This window comes from Anomaloglossus baeobatrachus, chromosome 1 (genome assembly GCF_048569485.1).
Source record: "Anomaloglossus baeobatrachus isolate aAnoBae1 chromosome 1, aAnoBae1.hap1, whole genome shotgun sequence".
NCBI classification, from domain to species: domain Eukaryota; kingdom Metazoa; phylum Chordata; class Amphibia; order Anura; family Aromobatidae; genus Anomaloglossus; species Anomaloglossus baeobatrachus.
In genome coordinates this window covers 968,560,394-968,578,331 of record NC_134353.1, presented here as the reverse complement: position 1 = coordinate 968,578,331, position 17,938 = coordinate 968,560,394, and the positions used below count along the sequence as shown (strand labels likewise).

At 42.6% G+C, this 17,938-nt stretch overlaps 1 protein-coding gene across 1 annotated transcript in view; it reads right to left on the bottom strand.

Annotated features, from left to right (window-relative positions):
• Positions 1-5,936: 5,936 nt before the first annotated feature.
• Positions 5,937-17,938, bottom strand: part of LOC142257947 (uncharacterized) — a 50,854-nt gene continuing 38,852 nt past the window's right edge. Inside the window, exon 5 of the mRNA XM_075330264.1 lies at positions 5,937-8,682. Coding sequence (XP_075186379.1) covers positions 6,548-8,682 — 2,135 coding nt within the window. The 3' untranslated portion in view covers positions 5,937-6,547. The remainder of the gene's footprint in view (positions 8,683-17,938) is intronic.

The following is a 17,938-nucleotide window of genomic DNA, read 5'->3' as shown; positions in this document are numbered from 1 at the left end:
CATTACTGGGAAATTTTAAAAACCTTACAATAAAAAACACTGTATCCATAAAGAAAAGAAAAACCTTTCATAGTAGAAACAACTGAGACATGATTAAATGACAGCTGTGACTGGGCGACTAACCTGCAAAAATATATAAATGGTTTAGAAATAATCATAAAAACAGAAAAGGTGATAGAGTCACAAAATAAAAATATATTGTTCAAATAAATCGCCATTAAAAACAAAACAACACAAATTACCGTATATCGCACATCCCATAAAATTTAATATTCCCTATTCAGGTATAAACAGCAAACTAAAAATGGGAAATCCTGAACTCTAAGGGTTAAACCAAACTTACGTCACTATTGAAGAAAGACACATTCCATCAAGACACATTCCATCCTTATTTCTTAAAAGCGAGAGGAAGAAGAAAAAAACCCCTCATCCTTTGTTATAACAAAGACGTAGCAGTGAACACATCCATTTCCCATATCTACATTGGATGCATTATACATTTTTCCTAATTCCTTTTTACAAATGGATTTGATACATTTTGACATCAGTATGGGTAAGTCGTTTACAATTTTTGTTTTAAATTAACTAACACAGTACAAAGATATATATATTTACCTTCCTCTATTTTATTTTATGATATAATGCTGCAGGACTTCTAAAATACCAATTGATTTTATGTGAACAGATCTTTCCACATCAATTCTGTAAAAGTTTCACTTACTTATCTTTGACTTGCATTTATGGGATAGCTGAGTAAACAAATATACAATTTATACTTATTCAAATGTGTTAGTCATTTATACCACAGAACACCTCCCACCGGGGATGGGTGGAGAGCTTTGAACAAAGAGCCATTGCGAGGGGTGTGGCTTATGAGGTGTACTGCCACCAGTGGGTGTAGCAAGACGGCTGCCACAGGAAGTTCCAGGCACCTGACTTCCGGGTGCAGCATCCATGTTGTGACTCCCTGGGTGTACTGGGAGTGGCTGGAACTACATAGTAAACCAGGGATACTTTTAGTGCCTGTAAATTTGCATTTCAGCATACAAAGGAGAGATTTGATTAGCACCAGATATAATGACTTCTAGAGAAGAACAATGAGGCACCGCTAGAGAAAAACATTTAGTGATTCTACAAACAGCAACAGACAGTGAATGGGGTCTTTGTTCTTCATTATAAACTCACTGGAGATTAATCTGAACTTCAGTACATGGGTTGCAGCCTGCCATCTAGTGGTAGTCCAACGATTTTACACAACTTTTTGCAATCTTTTATATTTTTTTTTTTCCGTTTTTTTTTTGTAACTAGGGCGACAGCGTTCTCAGCTCCTACTAAAAACAATCTCTTCTTGAACAGAGTATACAGTGCTCTAGTTGGATTGGCCACATCCAACTGAACCCTCTTCCCACTTCCCTACTATGCAATAAGGACATACTTCGACGTCCAACGTACGAATACAATACCGTTCCTCGTACGTTCCTATTTTTCCGGCTTCTCACATAGCAGTGCATGAGTTAATACTCAGGGGAATACGCTGGTTCAAAACACTTTTCTCCACCACCGGAATCCCTCCCCCTCTTTCCCGTGTAAGAGGACGCAATTTTTCAGCGTCCAACACGTGGATACTAATACCGTTCTCCACGTGTTCCTATTTCCGGCTTCTCACAGAAATCGATGTGTTATAAAAAAAACACTGGGGGACACGCCAATTCCCTTATCTCTCTGTTCCAAAAACAAACCAACAATTACAAACTGCTGAAAAACGCATAAACCAGTTAATTTCTCTCTAATCCAAACCAAAATAACACTTGTCTTTCTTTCAAATCATTACAACTCTGTTTGCTCTACTATACAAAGGCTGCAGCCATCTCCTGTATGTTACCCAACTGACCCCTCCTCTCTCCTCGCTCCAAAGAGCTGCGCTGTTTTGACCACCGGTGTCTGCCTCTTCACCCTCCACCCCCCTTGCTTCTCAGCTAAAAGACAGCAGGGACGTAGCTGTGTAATGCGATCTCCGCTCTGTCTCAAGCAGATGGTGGACATATGGCCCCCACCTTTTTGCTTCCTCTGAGTGTAAGAATGTAAGGATGTAGCTGCTTCTGTGGGCTTCTGCTCCCCCCTCTCGCATTCCTTGTTCTCAATAGAAAGACTGTCATGGATGCCCCTGGGCTTAACCAGACCCCCGCAGTCTGCCTCTTCGCTCTCAGTGAAGAAGAAAAAAAAAAAACTGCAGGCAGTGGGTGATTAACTTCCCCCCCCCGCTTTTTCACAGAACAAAGACAGCAGCTCCTTAGCCTCCGTGTGGGCACCATCAGCCCCCCTTCTCTCTAACACAGCGAAGAAGAAAAAACTACAGGCAATTAACTCTCCGAGAACCAAACAGAGAAATCACAAGCTTGATTAACCATACACTTATATACAAATCAAACAGACAGCCGGATACTATAAAACCTACACCTAGCCCATTTGGAAGCTGGGTCTTTTTAGCTCACCGGCGGGTGACAGTCACACCGTTAGGTCTCCGGTGCACTACCATTCTCCGGACTAGTGACCACCCCCTTTCGCCAGGTGTCTCTCGAACCACAGGTAAAACAGCACACACAATATATATGATGTTTACCGTGAAATGAAGGGTGATCAATCCTATCGAGCGACACCTGGATACTTGTAGAGTAGCCCCCAGACGTCCGGAAAATGGAAGCTCTGACTCACCCTTCTCGGTGGCCCCACACTTGGCGCGCCAACTGTCAAGTTCAGAATGACGATGATGATGAGACTCAAAGGATCTCTCGATATCCAGCTGCTGCTTCTAATTAAAAATGTCATGTGTGCACACGAGAATAAATAACTGCACAGCAAGTCAGTTATATCTATCTCCATGACTGGCTCTTGACCAAGTGTGTTTTTTATTGTTTGAAAGAAACTCTAAACCAAACAGTAAGGGGGTGTAAACAAAAGTTTTAGTCCAATCAAGTATCGTAGGTCAGGGCTTCATGACGTAGAGAGATCTGCATATTCTCCGTGGATTGGTCGGTCCAGACTCCAGGAATTTCTTTGTCCATCTGTCTTGGGTGGAGAACAGGAAATAGCAGCCATCTTTACAATTACATGTGGTGGTATATACTGTGTCTAAGGAAAATACACTGAATATGCAATATACATATATACATGTTAGTAGGAAACAAAAGCATTCACAAATATGTGAGTTAGTTCACATCTACTGAACTATATAACTGAGTCTATGAAATGGCTGAATTAAGTATTTTTGGATACTCAATTCTTTATCCTCAACAATAACTTGCTTGTGATGAAACCGTCCTCTCTTCTAGAACCCGTCACCTTTCCTTCCATCCAGTGAGGTCGGCCTCTCTCTACAGCAATCCAGCTGGAGGACTTTCTTTTAAGTAGCCACGTGCATCGTTTCAGCCTCTACCCAGGGAGGTAAAAGGCTGTTGGGTTCTGGTTCAAAGGACCAAGTCGTTAGAGAAATTATTTCTTGAGGCACAAATTCATCTGAAGCAAGCGGGTTTTATTCTTACAGCAAGAGACAAGGCGATGTCTTAGAATACAGTACAATAGACACTCAGGCACACCTGTCCATTACTTATTGGTGAAAATCTATAAGTGAACGCAGCTTTTTCAGAATGTAATAATTGGAATAAGACAATTACTAATTGGAGCAAGGAATTTAATAATTGGAATAAGCGCATGTGTTTACATATCCGTTATCTGAGGCACAGGTCTGCAGATATCATACATTTCTACAAATTCAAGGACGTAATTTACATTCTTCCTCATCTCTATCCTAAGTTCTAAGCATAAACATTAAAAATACATTTTGTTACAAATTTTAACTTTTGATATTCCTAATAGTCTCTTGATCTGATCCCAAACACTTATGGGGAATTGTGAAGAGGCAATTGAGCTTCACTCTCCATCCGGCATCCAGGCTCTAAAAGAGCTCGTTCTTGAAGGGAAAAAAGATGGACATTATAATGTTGCCAACTCGTTCATTCCAGGCCTAGAAGACTTAAGTGGGCTTTACACGCTGCGATATCGTTAATGTTTTATCGTCAGGGTCACGTCAGTGACATCCGGCGTCATTAACGTTATCGCAGCGTGTGACACTTATGTGCGACCTAAAACGATCACAAAAGTGGCAAAAATCGTTTGCCGTGGAGAGGTCGTCCTAAAACCAAAAATCGTTCACCTCTCATTAGCGATGTTGTTCCTTGTTCATGCGGCAGCAGACATCGCTGTGTGTGACACCGCAGGAGCGAGGAACATCTCCTTACCTGCCTCCTCCAGCAATGCGGAAGGAAGGAGGTGGTGGTGCCGTGCAGGTAAGCCGTGTGACGAGGGAGCGCGATTTTGTGTGTGACGGGCAGTGATATGCCCGTGTCGCACAAACAATGGGGGCGGGTACGCACGATAGCGATATCGTTACCGATATCGCTACCGTGTAAAGCCCTCTTTAGTGCTGTCCTTAAAAATCATAGAGGCCATCCAAAATAATACATGTAGTAAGTAGTTTTGATGTGGGATGTACTTTTTTTTAACTAGTTCGAGAAAAACTGAAGATTCTGTAATTAAAGTTAGATTATTAACTGTACTTTCATGTTATTACCGTATTTTTCGGACCATAAGACGCACTTTTTTCCCCCCAAATGTTGGGGGAAAGTTGGGGGTGCGTCTTATGGTCTGACTGTGGCTGCGGGGAATGAGGTGCTGCGGTGGAGCGGGTCATCGGGGGCACGAGCAGGCTGTAGCAGCCTGCTGTGACCACGTGTGCCCGCTCATTACATATGCACGCCCATCCTCCCGCCCATTTCTCAGCGCAGAAGCCGGCGCTGACAGGTGGGCGGGAGGACGAGCGGGGACGCGCGCATAGTAAAGAGCCGGTCCACATGATCACCCCTGGCAATTACAGCCTGGAGTGATCATGTGCGGCTGTATTCACTGCCCCCCGCGCGTCATCATCAGCGCAGGGTGCAGTGAATCAGTACACTCACCCGTCCCCGTGTGTGGAGCCGTTCCCCCGCAGCACGCGATGTCTTCCTGTCTGTGCCGGTCATCGCGTGCTGCAGGGGAACGGCTATATACACATACACACACAGGTCAGTGGTGCAGAGAGGAAGATGATCGGCTGCAGGGAGTGAGGAAAAGGTGAGTATAAACGTTTGTTTTTTTTCTCTGTGCTATAGGATACAGGCCATATACCAGGATGGTATATGAGCACGATGGGGGCATATAGCAGGATGGGAGTATATGAGCAGGAGGGATGGGGGGTATATGAACAGGATGGGGGTATATGAACAGGATGGGGGTATATGAGCAGGATGGATGGGGGTTATATGAACAGGATGGGGGTATATGAACAGGATGGGAGTATATGAGCAGGACGGATGGGGGGTATATGAACAGGATGGGGGGTATATGAACAGGATGGGAGTATATGAGCAGGATGGATGGGGGGTATATGAACAGGATGGGGGTATATGAACAGGATGGGAGTATATGAGCAGGATGGATGGGGGTATATGAACAGGATGGAAGTATATGAAGAGGATGGGGGTATATGAACAGGATGGGGGTATATGAGCAGGATGGATGGGGGGTATATGAACAGGATGGGGGTATATGAACAGGATGGGAGTATATGAGCAGGACGGATGGGGGGGTATATGAACAGGATGGGGGGTATATGAACAGGATGGGGGTATATGAACAGGATGGGAGTATATGAGCAGGATGGATGGGGGTATATGAACAGGATGGGGGTATATGAACAGGATGGGAGTATATGAGCAGGATGGATGGGGGGTATATGAACAGGATGGGGGTATATGAACAGGATGGGAGTATATGAGCAGGATGGGGGAATATGAACAGGATGGGGGTATATGAACAGGATGGGGGTATATGAACAGGATGGGGGTATATGAACAGGATAGGGTATATGAATAGGATGGGGGAATATGAGCAGGATGCTGGTATATAAGCAGGATGGGGGTATATGAGCAGGATGGGGGTTTATAGCAGGATCATATACAAGGCAGGAGGATCATTACCAGGATGGGGTACCTTAGTAGAGAATTTGGAGACATTACCCCCATAACAGTGTCAGCAGCAAATCCTCGCCCCATAACAGTGTGTCATGACCACATTTTTTTACTTAAAGTTTTATTTTCCTATTTTCCTCCTCTAAAACCAGGGTGCGTCTTATAGTCCGAAAAATACGGTAGTTACGAAAATGCTTTGTGAAACTCAGTGTTGTAAACATTGTGGAAATTGTTTTTGTGTTAAGTGAGATATTAATTAAAATCTTACCCATCAAAGGGGGTGTACTCATTTAAGCTTAACACTATTTATCAAAATCTATAAAACAGAACATAATTACAATTTCTTTACTGTATGGCTTTTCTCATGTCTAACAAGATGGGATTTATGAATAAAACATTTCCCCCATTCTAAACATGAATCTCTCCAGTGTGCCTGTGTGACTTCTTGCATGTCTCACAAGACTTGATTACCTGTAAAGCATTTCTCAGTGTGGACATGAATAAGACTTCTCCCCTGTGTGAATTCTCTTATGTTGCATAAGAATTGATTTTTTTGCAAAACATTTCCCACATTCTGAACATGAATATGGCTTCTCACCTGTGTGAATTCTTTCATGTGTCACAAGATGTGATTTACTTGTAAAAGATTTCCCACATTCTGAACATGAATACATAATCTCTCCAGTGTGACTTCGTTCATGTTTCACAAGATCTGTTTTATATATAAAAGAGTTCCCACATTCTGAACATGAATACGGCTGCTCTCTTTTGTGACTTCTTTCATGTCTCACAAGACTTGATTTATCTATAAAGCATTTCTCACAGTGCGAACATGAATACGGCCTCTCTCCTGTGTGAATTCTCTTATGCTGCCTAAGAACTGATTTATGTCTAAAATATTTCCCACATTCTGAACATGAATACGGTTTCTCTCCTGTGTGAATTTTCACGTGTATCACAAGACTTGATTTTTCTATAAAAAATTTCCCACATTCTGAACATGAATACGGCCTTTCTCCTGTGTGAATTCGCTTGTGTCTCACAAGATGTGATTTATGTGTAAAAGATTTCCCACATTCTGAACATGAATACGGCTTCTCTCCTGTGTGAATTCGCTTGTGTGTCACAAGATCTGTTTTAAATATAAAAGATTTCCCACATTCTGAACATGAATACGGCTTTTCTCCTGTGTGACTTCGCTCGTGTTTCACAAGATCTGTTTTATATATAAAAGATTTCCCACATTCTGAACATGAATACGGCCTCTCTCCTGTGTGACTTCTCGCGTGTCTCAAAAAACTTGATTTATCTATAAAGCATTTCTCACATTCTGAACATGAATATGGCCTCTCTCCTGTGTGAATTTTCTCGTGTGTCAGAAGACCTGATTTTCTTGTAAAAGATTTCCCACATTCTGAACATGAATATGGCTTATCTTCTGTGTGAATTCTCTTATGCTGCATAAGAATTGATTTACTTATAAAACATTTCCCACATTCTGAACATGAATACGGCTTCTCTCCTGTGTGAATTTTCTCGTGTTTCACAAGACCTGATTTTCTTGTAAAAGATTTCCCACATTCTGAACATGAATATGGCCTCTCTTCTGTGTGAATTCTCTTATGCTGCATAAGAATTGATTTATCTATAAAGCATTTCTCACATTCTGAACATGAATATGGCCTCTCTCCGGTGTGAATTTTCTCGTGTGTCACAAGACCTGATTTTCTTGTAAAAGATTTCTTACATTCTGAACATGAATATGGCCTCTCTTCTGTGTGAATTCTCTTATGATGCATAAGAATTGATTTACTTATAAAACATTTCCCACATTCTGAACATGAATACGGCTTCTCTCCTGTGTGAATTTTCTCGTGTGTCACAAGACCTGATTTTCTTGTAAAAGATTTCCCACATTCTGAACATGAATATGGCCTCTCTTCTGTGTGAATTCGCTTGTGTGTCACAAGATTTGATTTATTTGTAAAACATTTCTCACATTCTAAACATGAATACGGCTTTTCTCCTGTGTGAATTCTCTGATGTGTAAGAAGATTATGTTTAGTTTGAAAGAATTTTCCACATTGCAAACATGAAAATAGTTTCTCCTCTGTGTGAATTCTTTGATGTTTATTAAAATATGATTTTTTTCTAAAACATTTCCCACATTCTGAACATGAAAACTGCTTCTCTGCTGTATGAATTCTCTGATGTTTAGTAAAAGTACTTTTATTTGTAAAGGATTTCCCACATGGTGAACCTAAAAATGGCTTTTCTCCTGTGTGAATTTTTTCATGTATAATAAATTTTGACTTATCTGTAAAGTTTTCTAAACATGAGTATGGCTTCTCTTTGTGCTTTCTTTGTGTTACCAAATTTGAGCTTTTAGTAAGTTGCTTGTCACACTGAAATTTTGTCTCCTCTTTGTCACCTGGAATTGTGGTATCAATCTGAGATTGCTCAGGAGAGGGTTCCTCATGAGTAGGGGGATTATATGATAGTGAAGTATCATGAAGTCCAGGATATAAATGAAGGGTAATGAGGTTTTCTCCTTTAGAGAGATTCCCGATATCTTCTTTTTTACAATTTATTGACAAACTGTTATTCTCACGAGGATTTCCTATAAAAATGAAATATAAACTGAATGTGAATTTTTTCTACAACACAAAAGGAATTTCTACAATTAGATAGAATAGACAAAAAAAATGGTCTACTGTGATCTGGCAATACAAATGCTGCCGGGGAAAATAAAGTTAATTTTCTCCCAGCATTAGGTTTCACAGTTATTGTTTCTTTGGCAGATAATGAGGCCAGCTTCCAGAAGTACCACCAGACATGAGGAAAGCTTTAATAGAAGCTACCCGTGCCTGTTCCTACAGGATCAGAACCTCAGTTATTGCAAATAAGAAATACAACCCCTGGCAAAAATGATGTCCTCCCATGGCTCTGAGGATGTTCATTGAGTTGTTTACTTATGTGTAATAAAAGCAGATCACAGACAGCACAAAACTAAAGTCATTTCAAATGTCAACTTTCTGGCTTTAAGAAACACTGAAAAAAATTCATGAAAACACAATGTGCAGCCAGTAACGGTTACTTTTCAAGACCAAACAGGGGGGAAAATGATGGAATCACTTAATTATGAGGCAAAAAATTATGGAATCATGAAAAACAAACAAAAGAACACTCCAATACATCACTAGTATTTTGTTGGACCACCTCTGGCTTTTATAACAGCTTGCAGTCTCTGAGGCATGGACGTAATGAGTGACAAACAGTACTCTTCATCAATCTAGCTCCAACTTTCTCTGATTACTGTTTCCAGATCAGCTTTGCAAGTTGGAGCCTTGTCATGGACCATTTTCTTCAACTTCCACCAAAGATTTTCAATTGGATTGAGATCCGGACCATTTGCAGGCCATGTCATTGACCTTATGAGTCTTCTTTCAAGGAATGTTTTCACAGTTTTTGTTCTATAGCAGGATGCATTATCTTTTTTTTTTAACAGATACATTTTTATTATAAGTTTTTCATTTTAATATACATACCATTAACAATAAACATTCCACTCCCTTCCGGTCGACAGTCTCATCCCCCCACTCTTGCATTTCTCTTCATTTATGACCCACTACGTTCTTGCACACTCCCTGCAATCTGTTCTCCGCTATCTAGATTCCAAATATTCTGTCTTTCAATAATTCCCCATGACACCAATCCTAGAAAGTCTAGCCACTTACTCCAAATCTACTCATACTGAGTCCTTCTCCCCCTTTTAATAAAAAAAGGTTTCTCCATGAGAACAATATATTTCACTTTTTCGAAATATTTCTTACGTGTCGGTGGTTTTTCAGATATCCAGTACAATGCAATTAATTTCCTTGCTCCATAAAACAATCATGCCACTTCATCCACATACCCCAGCACACACACCAGCGGATTTCCTGGTAGTTCCACTTGCATTACTGATTGAATTAAAGTTCAATACTACAATCCAAAACCCTTACAAACACGGGCACTCCCATAACATATGTATGATCCTAGCTTCTTCCACAGCGCATTTTGGACACTTGGAATCCGTTCTGACTCCCACTTTCTGCATCCACACGGGGGTTATATAGACTCTATATATAACATATAGCTGCGATAACCATTTGGCTTCACTCACAGATATTTTCGTTACATATTGCAGAATAGACTCCCACTTCTCCTCCCCGATGTCTCCCATATACTCCACCCACTTTGCATATGCTCCAATTTGCTGCCTCCCCATAGACATAGACAACAGTCCTCCATAGACCATTGATATGCATCCCGCCGTTCCTCTCTGCATTCCCAGAATATTAATCACGCTATCCGACTGCATACTAATTGGTGTTAATCTATTTTGTGATTCAAATGCATGACAAAGCTGCAAATATTTATAGATCATACCATGTCCCAACAGGAATTCTTTCAGAATCTCCTCAAAGATCTTAAATATATTTCCATCCATCACCTGGGAAAGGTACCAAATACCAATTCTCCTCTATTGCTCAAATTTCTTAAGGGATACCAACTCTTGGATGTTAGGGTTATCCTATATGGGGGTAAATCTAGTGAACCCCGTTATCCTTCTCACTTGTTTGATCTTACTCCATACTTTATCAACTGTATGATGCAGCAAAGACACTAAATTTTCCCACCTCCAAAAATAGCCATTTTTTCCCATCACATACTGCAGTACTTTCCCCGTCGAGGTCTCAGATCCCGGTTCCCCCCCCATTCGACCAATATGTTGACCCTGAGCAGCCAAGTAGTAACAACATGGGTTCGGGAGAGCCAGTCCCCCTTTATCCTTCGGCCTCTGTAGATACTCTAACCTCATTTGTGGGCATTTCCTTCCCCAAATTAGATCCCGGAAAATAGAATTTATTCTATAAATTTTGTTTTGTGGTATCCACACCAGGGCGTTATGGAGTACGTACAACAATTGGGGCTTTAGTATCATTTTGATTAAATTAACTCTCCCTACCACCGTAAGATATAATTTAGACCAGGCCGAAATCTTTTGTTTGAACTTGAGCAAGAGGGGGGTAAGATTAAGTCGTTCATAGTCTGTCAATTTGTTAGATATTGTAAAGCCAAAATATTTAAACTCAGACACCACTTGTACCGTCTTGCAGGTCACCACTGTACTGGAAGGAGTTTCATCTATTGGCATTAGAACCGATTTGTCCCAGTTTATACTAAGCCCAGATATCCTTCCAAAATTAGATATTATCCGCATTACTTCCTCCAAGGAACTTCCCGCATTTTCCAAAAACAGTAACATATCATCGGCATATAGGACCACTTTCTCCTCCACCCTCCCATATCTATACCCTACTACGCCCGGGGCCTTCCGTATCACCACCGCCAATGGCTCAATAGCCATGGCGAACAACGAGGGAGACAGCGGACAACCCTGCCTCGTTCCCCTAGAGAGAGAATCCCTCTGACATGATTCCATTCGCCCGAACTCTAGCCTTAGGGGCGGAATATAGCAGCTTCAGCCATATAATAAACATTTCCCCAAAGCCCATCATCAGCATCGCGGTCCATAAATATTCCCACTCCACACTGTCAAAAGCTTTGGTCGCGTCTAGAGAAAGAATCACCAGCCGCCCCCAGTTTTTTGCCGATACTTGCATATTGAGATATACTCTCCTAATATTAGTTGCTGTGGATTTATTAGGCATAAACCCTGCTTGATCCGAGTGGATTAAAGATGTTATGACCTTGGTTAGCCTATTCGCCAGTATTTTAGCCAATAGCTTCACATCCACTGTCAGAAGAGATATTGGCCTATATGATGCTGGCAAACATGGATCCTTGCCTTCTTTAGGAAGCACCACAATTATCGCCTCCTGCATAGACGGCATCAGCTCTCTCCTCTCCAAACATTCATTATATACTCTGAGCAGCACTGGCAACAAAACCTCCCTATGCTGTTTATATACTTCCGCCAGAAATCCATCCACCCCCGGCGCCATATCATTCAGAGCCATGTCTAGCTCGTCAGATCAAATGGTTCATCCAGTAGCTCTCTGCATTCCCTTGAGAGGACTGGTAATTGGGCTCTACTCAAAAATGCATCTACCTCCCCCACCTCCGGGTGAACCTTGATTGAGTACAAGTCAGAATAGAATGTTTCCAATACTTTCAAAATTCCCGGGGAATCCGTGACCTCCACTCCCTCTGCCGAACGCAGCCGCACAATAAACGCTGATTCCCTCTGCGCCGTAGCTGTTACAGCCAATAGATGTCCCGCTCTCTCTCCATTTTCAAAGGACTGCATAGTCTAAAATATTTTTTTCCTTTCTGCTGCCTCTATAGTCAAACTAGTAACCGCTTTTTGAGCTACCTTCATCCTAGCTTTTGCTGCCGGTGTGGGATTTGAGATTAAAGCCTCTTCCGCCTCCCCCAATTCCTGGAATGCAAGCTGATCCTGCCGTTTTGCCTCCGACTTGACCTTAGATATTCCCCTTATATATGGTCCCCTCAAGTACACCTTCAATGCCTCCCAAACCATGCCAATAGACGCTGACCCTTCATTAAACCTAAGGTACTCCCTTAGACTCTCACCAATGCCCCCCCCCCCAACTGCAACCAGAAAGGATTTAATTTCCACAGGGGTCTATTTTGGTTTCAGTGGTCCCCTAAGTATATTTCCACCCCCATAGGTGAATGGTCTGATACCGTTCTTGGGTAATATTTCACGCCCACTACCAAACTATGCATAGCCTCATTACCCAGGGCCTAATTTACACGCGAAAGGGATGAAAACGTAGCCGAATAGCAGGAGTACTGATACACATCCGGATGCCTAGTCCTCCACAAGTCAATCATCACCGTTTCTTTAAGTAAATTGCCAAACGGTGTAGAGTTACCTCCCTCCTTTGGTGCCTCATGTCTCCCTTTATCCCAGTGCGAATTCAGAATATTATTAAAGTCGCCCATTATTATAAAGGGAACTCCCGGGAAATTTGCGAATACAGTTATCAAATCATATACTTCTAAACATGACCACTAGTATTCAATCAGATAGTCTAATAAAGTCCATAGACACAATTATTATGCAAAATCAATATATTTGTATTATTATTAAGTAGAGAGCACACAGTGCATGAAGTGAGTTTTAAAAACAAGCATACATATAACAGGACAGTGTGTTGGATCTATTGCACAGGGCCTTACCTGTGATTATCCTGTTACACCAACAATTTATTTTGTATCAAAAATTCATAAGGATATTCAAAACCATCCAGGTAAACCAATAGTCTCAGGGAGCAACAGTCTATGCGAACCGATCTGTAAATTTTTGGATTATCATCTGAAACCGATCGTTAGCACATTACCATCTTACATTACAGAGATTCCACTGAATTTTTGACTAGACTTGAGGATGTGACTTTGGAAGTGGATGCCATGATGGTTACAGCTGATGTCCAATCACTTTACACCTCGATTGCGCACCATCATCGCATCCAGGCAGTGGAATATTATTTGCGCATGTCTGATATTGATGTACAGCTGGTGGCTCTCCTACGGATACTATTGAAATTCGTATTGACACATAACTACTTCCTGTTCAAAGATCGCTACTACCTCCAGGAGAGGGGGACCGCTATGGGGGCGTCCTGTGCGCACTCATATGCCAACCTTTTTCTTGGGTGGTGGGAGCGATCTATCAATTTTCCATCGAATCCATCTGGCGCAGTCCACATGTGTCAAAAAGGGGGTGTGCTACATATCAAATAATATAACCCTTTAAAAGTCAAATTTATTAATTTATTCTTAAAATATCCAATACTCCAGTGCAAAATTACAAAAGAAGAATAAAAAGGGAGGAGGGTAAAGTGCTCACCCTAGAAATTGCACCGCCCTCCTATCCACTACCTTGCCGTGGAGGTAGGCACCCTAGTAATGACGAGAATGGCGCCCCCGCTCAACGACGGCTGTCCCTATAAATTCCCTATTTCACCCTAAGATAAGTTATGAATAACACAGGGTATAAGGTAAACAATTAGGGGACAGTTAGGATAGTGGATAGGATGCGTGGGACAATCATGCATACTCCAACCTGGTTTAAATATCAGGTTGAGAGAGGGGTAAACACAGATTCTGTTTTAAACTGTGATAAACCCAGTCCCACCGTATACAATTACGGTGGGACTGGGTTTATCACAGTTTACATTATATCTTTCAATCTGGGGGGTGACATATGGGGGGGGCGGGGTTGGGTTGTGGGCGGGGAGGGGGTGGATGGGTGGGGTTTGGGAGCAGGTCATGTCCTGTGTGGTATACTATTTAACGGGACCCTGGTTCATCAGGTCCCCCCTCCTTATCTCCGTATCATGCTATCGTTGAGCGGGGGCGCCATTCTCGTCATTACTAGGGTGCCTACCTCCGCGGCAAATTAGTGGATAGGAGGGAGGTGTAATTTCTAGGGTGAGCACTTTACCCTCCTCCCTTTTTATTCTTCTTTTGTAATTTTGCACTGGTGTATTGGATATTTTAAGCATAAATTAATAAAATTTGACTCTTAAAGGGTTATATTATTTGATATGCAGTCCACATGTGGCTGCGCTACAGTTTTTCTAATTTGGGAAGGGGAGATCCACCAGCTGGAACAATTTATGGAAGGTCTTAATAACAACAATCTTAATATAAAACTTACCTTTACTTATAGTCGAGAAAATATTGACTATTCTGACATCAGAGTGATGAAAGGACAGGATGAATCTCTAGTTAGACATTTTTCGCAAAAAAACTGCAGTAAATTCCTTATTGAGCGCCAGATCATCTCATCCTGTACAGACTCTAAAAGCCATACCAACAGGTCAGTTCTTGCGTGCAAAACGTATCTGTTCTACAGAGAGTTTATTTGAAAAACAGGCCAATGACCTAAAAAGACAGTTTCATTCTCGTCATTACAGGGACAACTACATTCAGCATGAATATTTGAGAGCCAGAGATACACCACGATTCGAGCTCCTCAGGAAGAAAGAAAAAAAACAGACTCAAAGGTGAGATACATCACACCTTATCACGGGCAATGGCGTGAAATGAACAAGATCTTTGAAAAATATTGGCCAATCCTACTGTCAGACGTTGATCTCGCACCTATTATTACATCAAAATCTGCGATAACCGCCAAAAAATCAAGGACAATTAAAGACCTGATAGTGAGGAGTCACTACATGTCTCCCCCCAACAATATCTTTGGTAACATCAGCAGACAACGATGGGGCACTTACCCGTGTGGCGATTGTAGTGCATGCACACAAGTAGAACGATCAGGAGAGTTTTTTAACTCATGCAATACGGTCACATATAAAATAGTGCACCACATCAATTGCTGAACAACAGGAATAGTATACTGGGCCCTATGTCCCTGCGGGCTAATTTACGTGGGTTTGACCTCCAGAGAATTTAGGACCCGAATAATGGAGCACACCCGAGATATAAAGAATGCAATTAAAGCCACAAAACCTGAGGAGATTGAATCCCTAAAAAACATTCCTAAGCACTTCAGGGAGACTCATAACTAACTGGAGGCTCCTCAAATTTAGGGGAATAGATAGGATCCACTTGGGGGCCAGAGGTGGCAACTATAAGGTACTTGCACAAAAAGAAGCAAGATGGATTACTCTATTAGACACCGTGAAGCCTAAAGGACTAAACGATATAGTTCGTTTCAAACCATTCTTATAACCCTAGATTTTGTAATTCTAGACTTTGGATGACTTAAGCGGGCTTTACACGCTGCGACATCGCTAATGCGGAGTCGTTGGGGTCACGGATTTTGTGACGCACATCCGGCCGCATTAGCGATGCCGTTGCGTGTGACACCGATAAGCGATTTTGCATCGTTGCAAAAACGTGCAAAATCGCTAATCGGCGACATGGGGGTCCATTCTTAATCGTTACTGCAGCAGTAACGAAGTTGTTCCTCGTTCCTGCGGCAGCACACATCGCTGCGTGTGACGCCGCAGGAACGAGGAAGCTCCCCTTACCTGCCTCCCGGCCGCTATGAGGAAGGAAGGAGGTGGGCGGGATGTTACGTCCCGCTCATCTCCGCCCCTCCGCTGCTATTGGGCGGCGGTTCAGTGACGTCGCTGTGACGCCGCACGGACCGCCCCCTTAGAAAGGAGGCGGTTCGCCCGTCACAGCGACGTCGCCGGACAGGTATGTGTGACGGCTGTTGTGCGGCACGGGCAGCGATTTGCCCGTGTCGTGCAACAGATGGGGGCGGGTACCCACACTAGCGATATCGGGACCGATATCGCAGTGTGTAAAGTAGCCTTTACATTGCATTCGGCTTACTGTATGACCCCTGACCCTTGCTGCCACTTTTAATACTATTTTAATGTAACAATTTATATTCTATTCACTTTTCACTAATAATATTTTTTATTTCTGTGTTAATGCTTATTACAGGCTAGTGACACTGAGGCTTGGACCCTTTACATTTTGGAATGGAATGCTCTGTTCCAAATTATATTGCCAATTACAACACATGCATGTTCATATGAGGAATCCAAATGAGGAATTCAAGCAGGGGTGGGGAACCTTTTTTCTGTTGGGGGCCATTTGGAAATTTCTACCAACCTTCGGGGGCCGCACAAAATGATCAATGTTTAAATGACCCTACTATATTGGGTGAAACAATTAATTAACTGGGGGCATGGGGCTGGGGGCACAGGCACCTCACGCGGGGCTGGGGGCACAGGCACCTCACGCGGGGCTGGGGGCACAGGCACCTCACGCGGGGCTGGGGGCACAGGCACCTCACGGAGGTTGCGCTGCACACAGGACTGGGGGCTGGGCTGCACACAGGACTGGGGGCTGGGCTGCACACAGGACTGGGGGCTGGGCTGCACACAGGACTGGGTGATGGGCAGCACACAGGACTGGGTGATGGGCAGCACATAGGACTGGGGGGCCTGCACACAGGACTGGGTGATGGGCAGCACATAGGACTGGGGGGGCTGCACACAGGATTGTGTGGGGGGTGCACACAGGACATTGGGGGGCTACACACAGGACTGGGGGAGGGGTGCACACAGGACTGGGTGATGGGGTGCACACAGGACTGGGGTGGCTGCACACAGGATTGTGTGGGGGCGCACATAGGACTGGGGGGGCTGCACACAGGATTGTGTGGGGGTGCACAGGACATTGGGAGGCTGCACACAGGACTGGGGGAGGGGTGCACACAGGATTGTGTGGGGGGTGCACATAGGACTGGGGGGGGCTGCACCAGGGCTGTGGAGTCGGTAAGCCAAACCTTCGACTCCGACTCCGACTCCTCAAATTCTCTTGCACCGACTCCGACTCCGGCTCAGACTCCGGCTCCGGCTCCGACTCCGGCTCCGGCTCCGGCTCCGGCTCCGGCTCCGGCTCCGGCTCCTACATATATTGCTTATAGTTAGGTGAAAAATTTATTGTAGTACATGAATGTGTATGTGAACATCAGACATTTAATAATTTTTATGATACAATAATCAAGATATTTGGATAGAACATAAAATACATTTATTGGAATACAACTTTAGAACACAAAAAACTGTAATAAATTGTAAATATGTAATACACTATGTAATATACAGTAGATTACATATATATCTTGTGTGTGTGTATATACACTGTATATATATATATATATATTATATATATTACATATTTACAATTTATTAGTTTTTTGTGTTCTAAAGTTGTATTCCAATAAATATTTTATGTTCTATCCAAATATCTTGATTATTGTATCATAAAAACAATTAAATGTCTGATGTTCACATTGTACTACAATAAATTTTTCACTTAAATATAAGCATTATACTAAATGTTGTTAT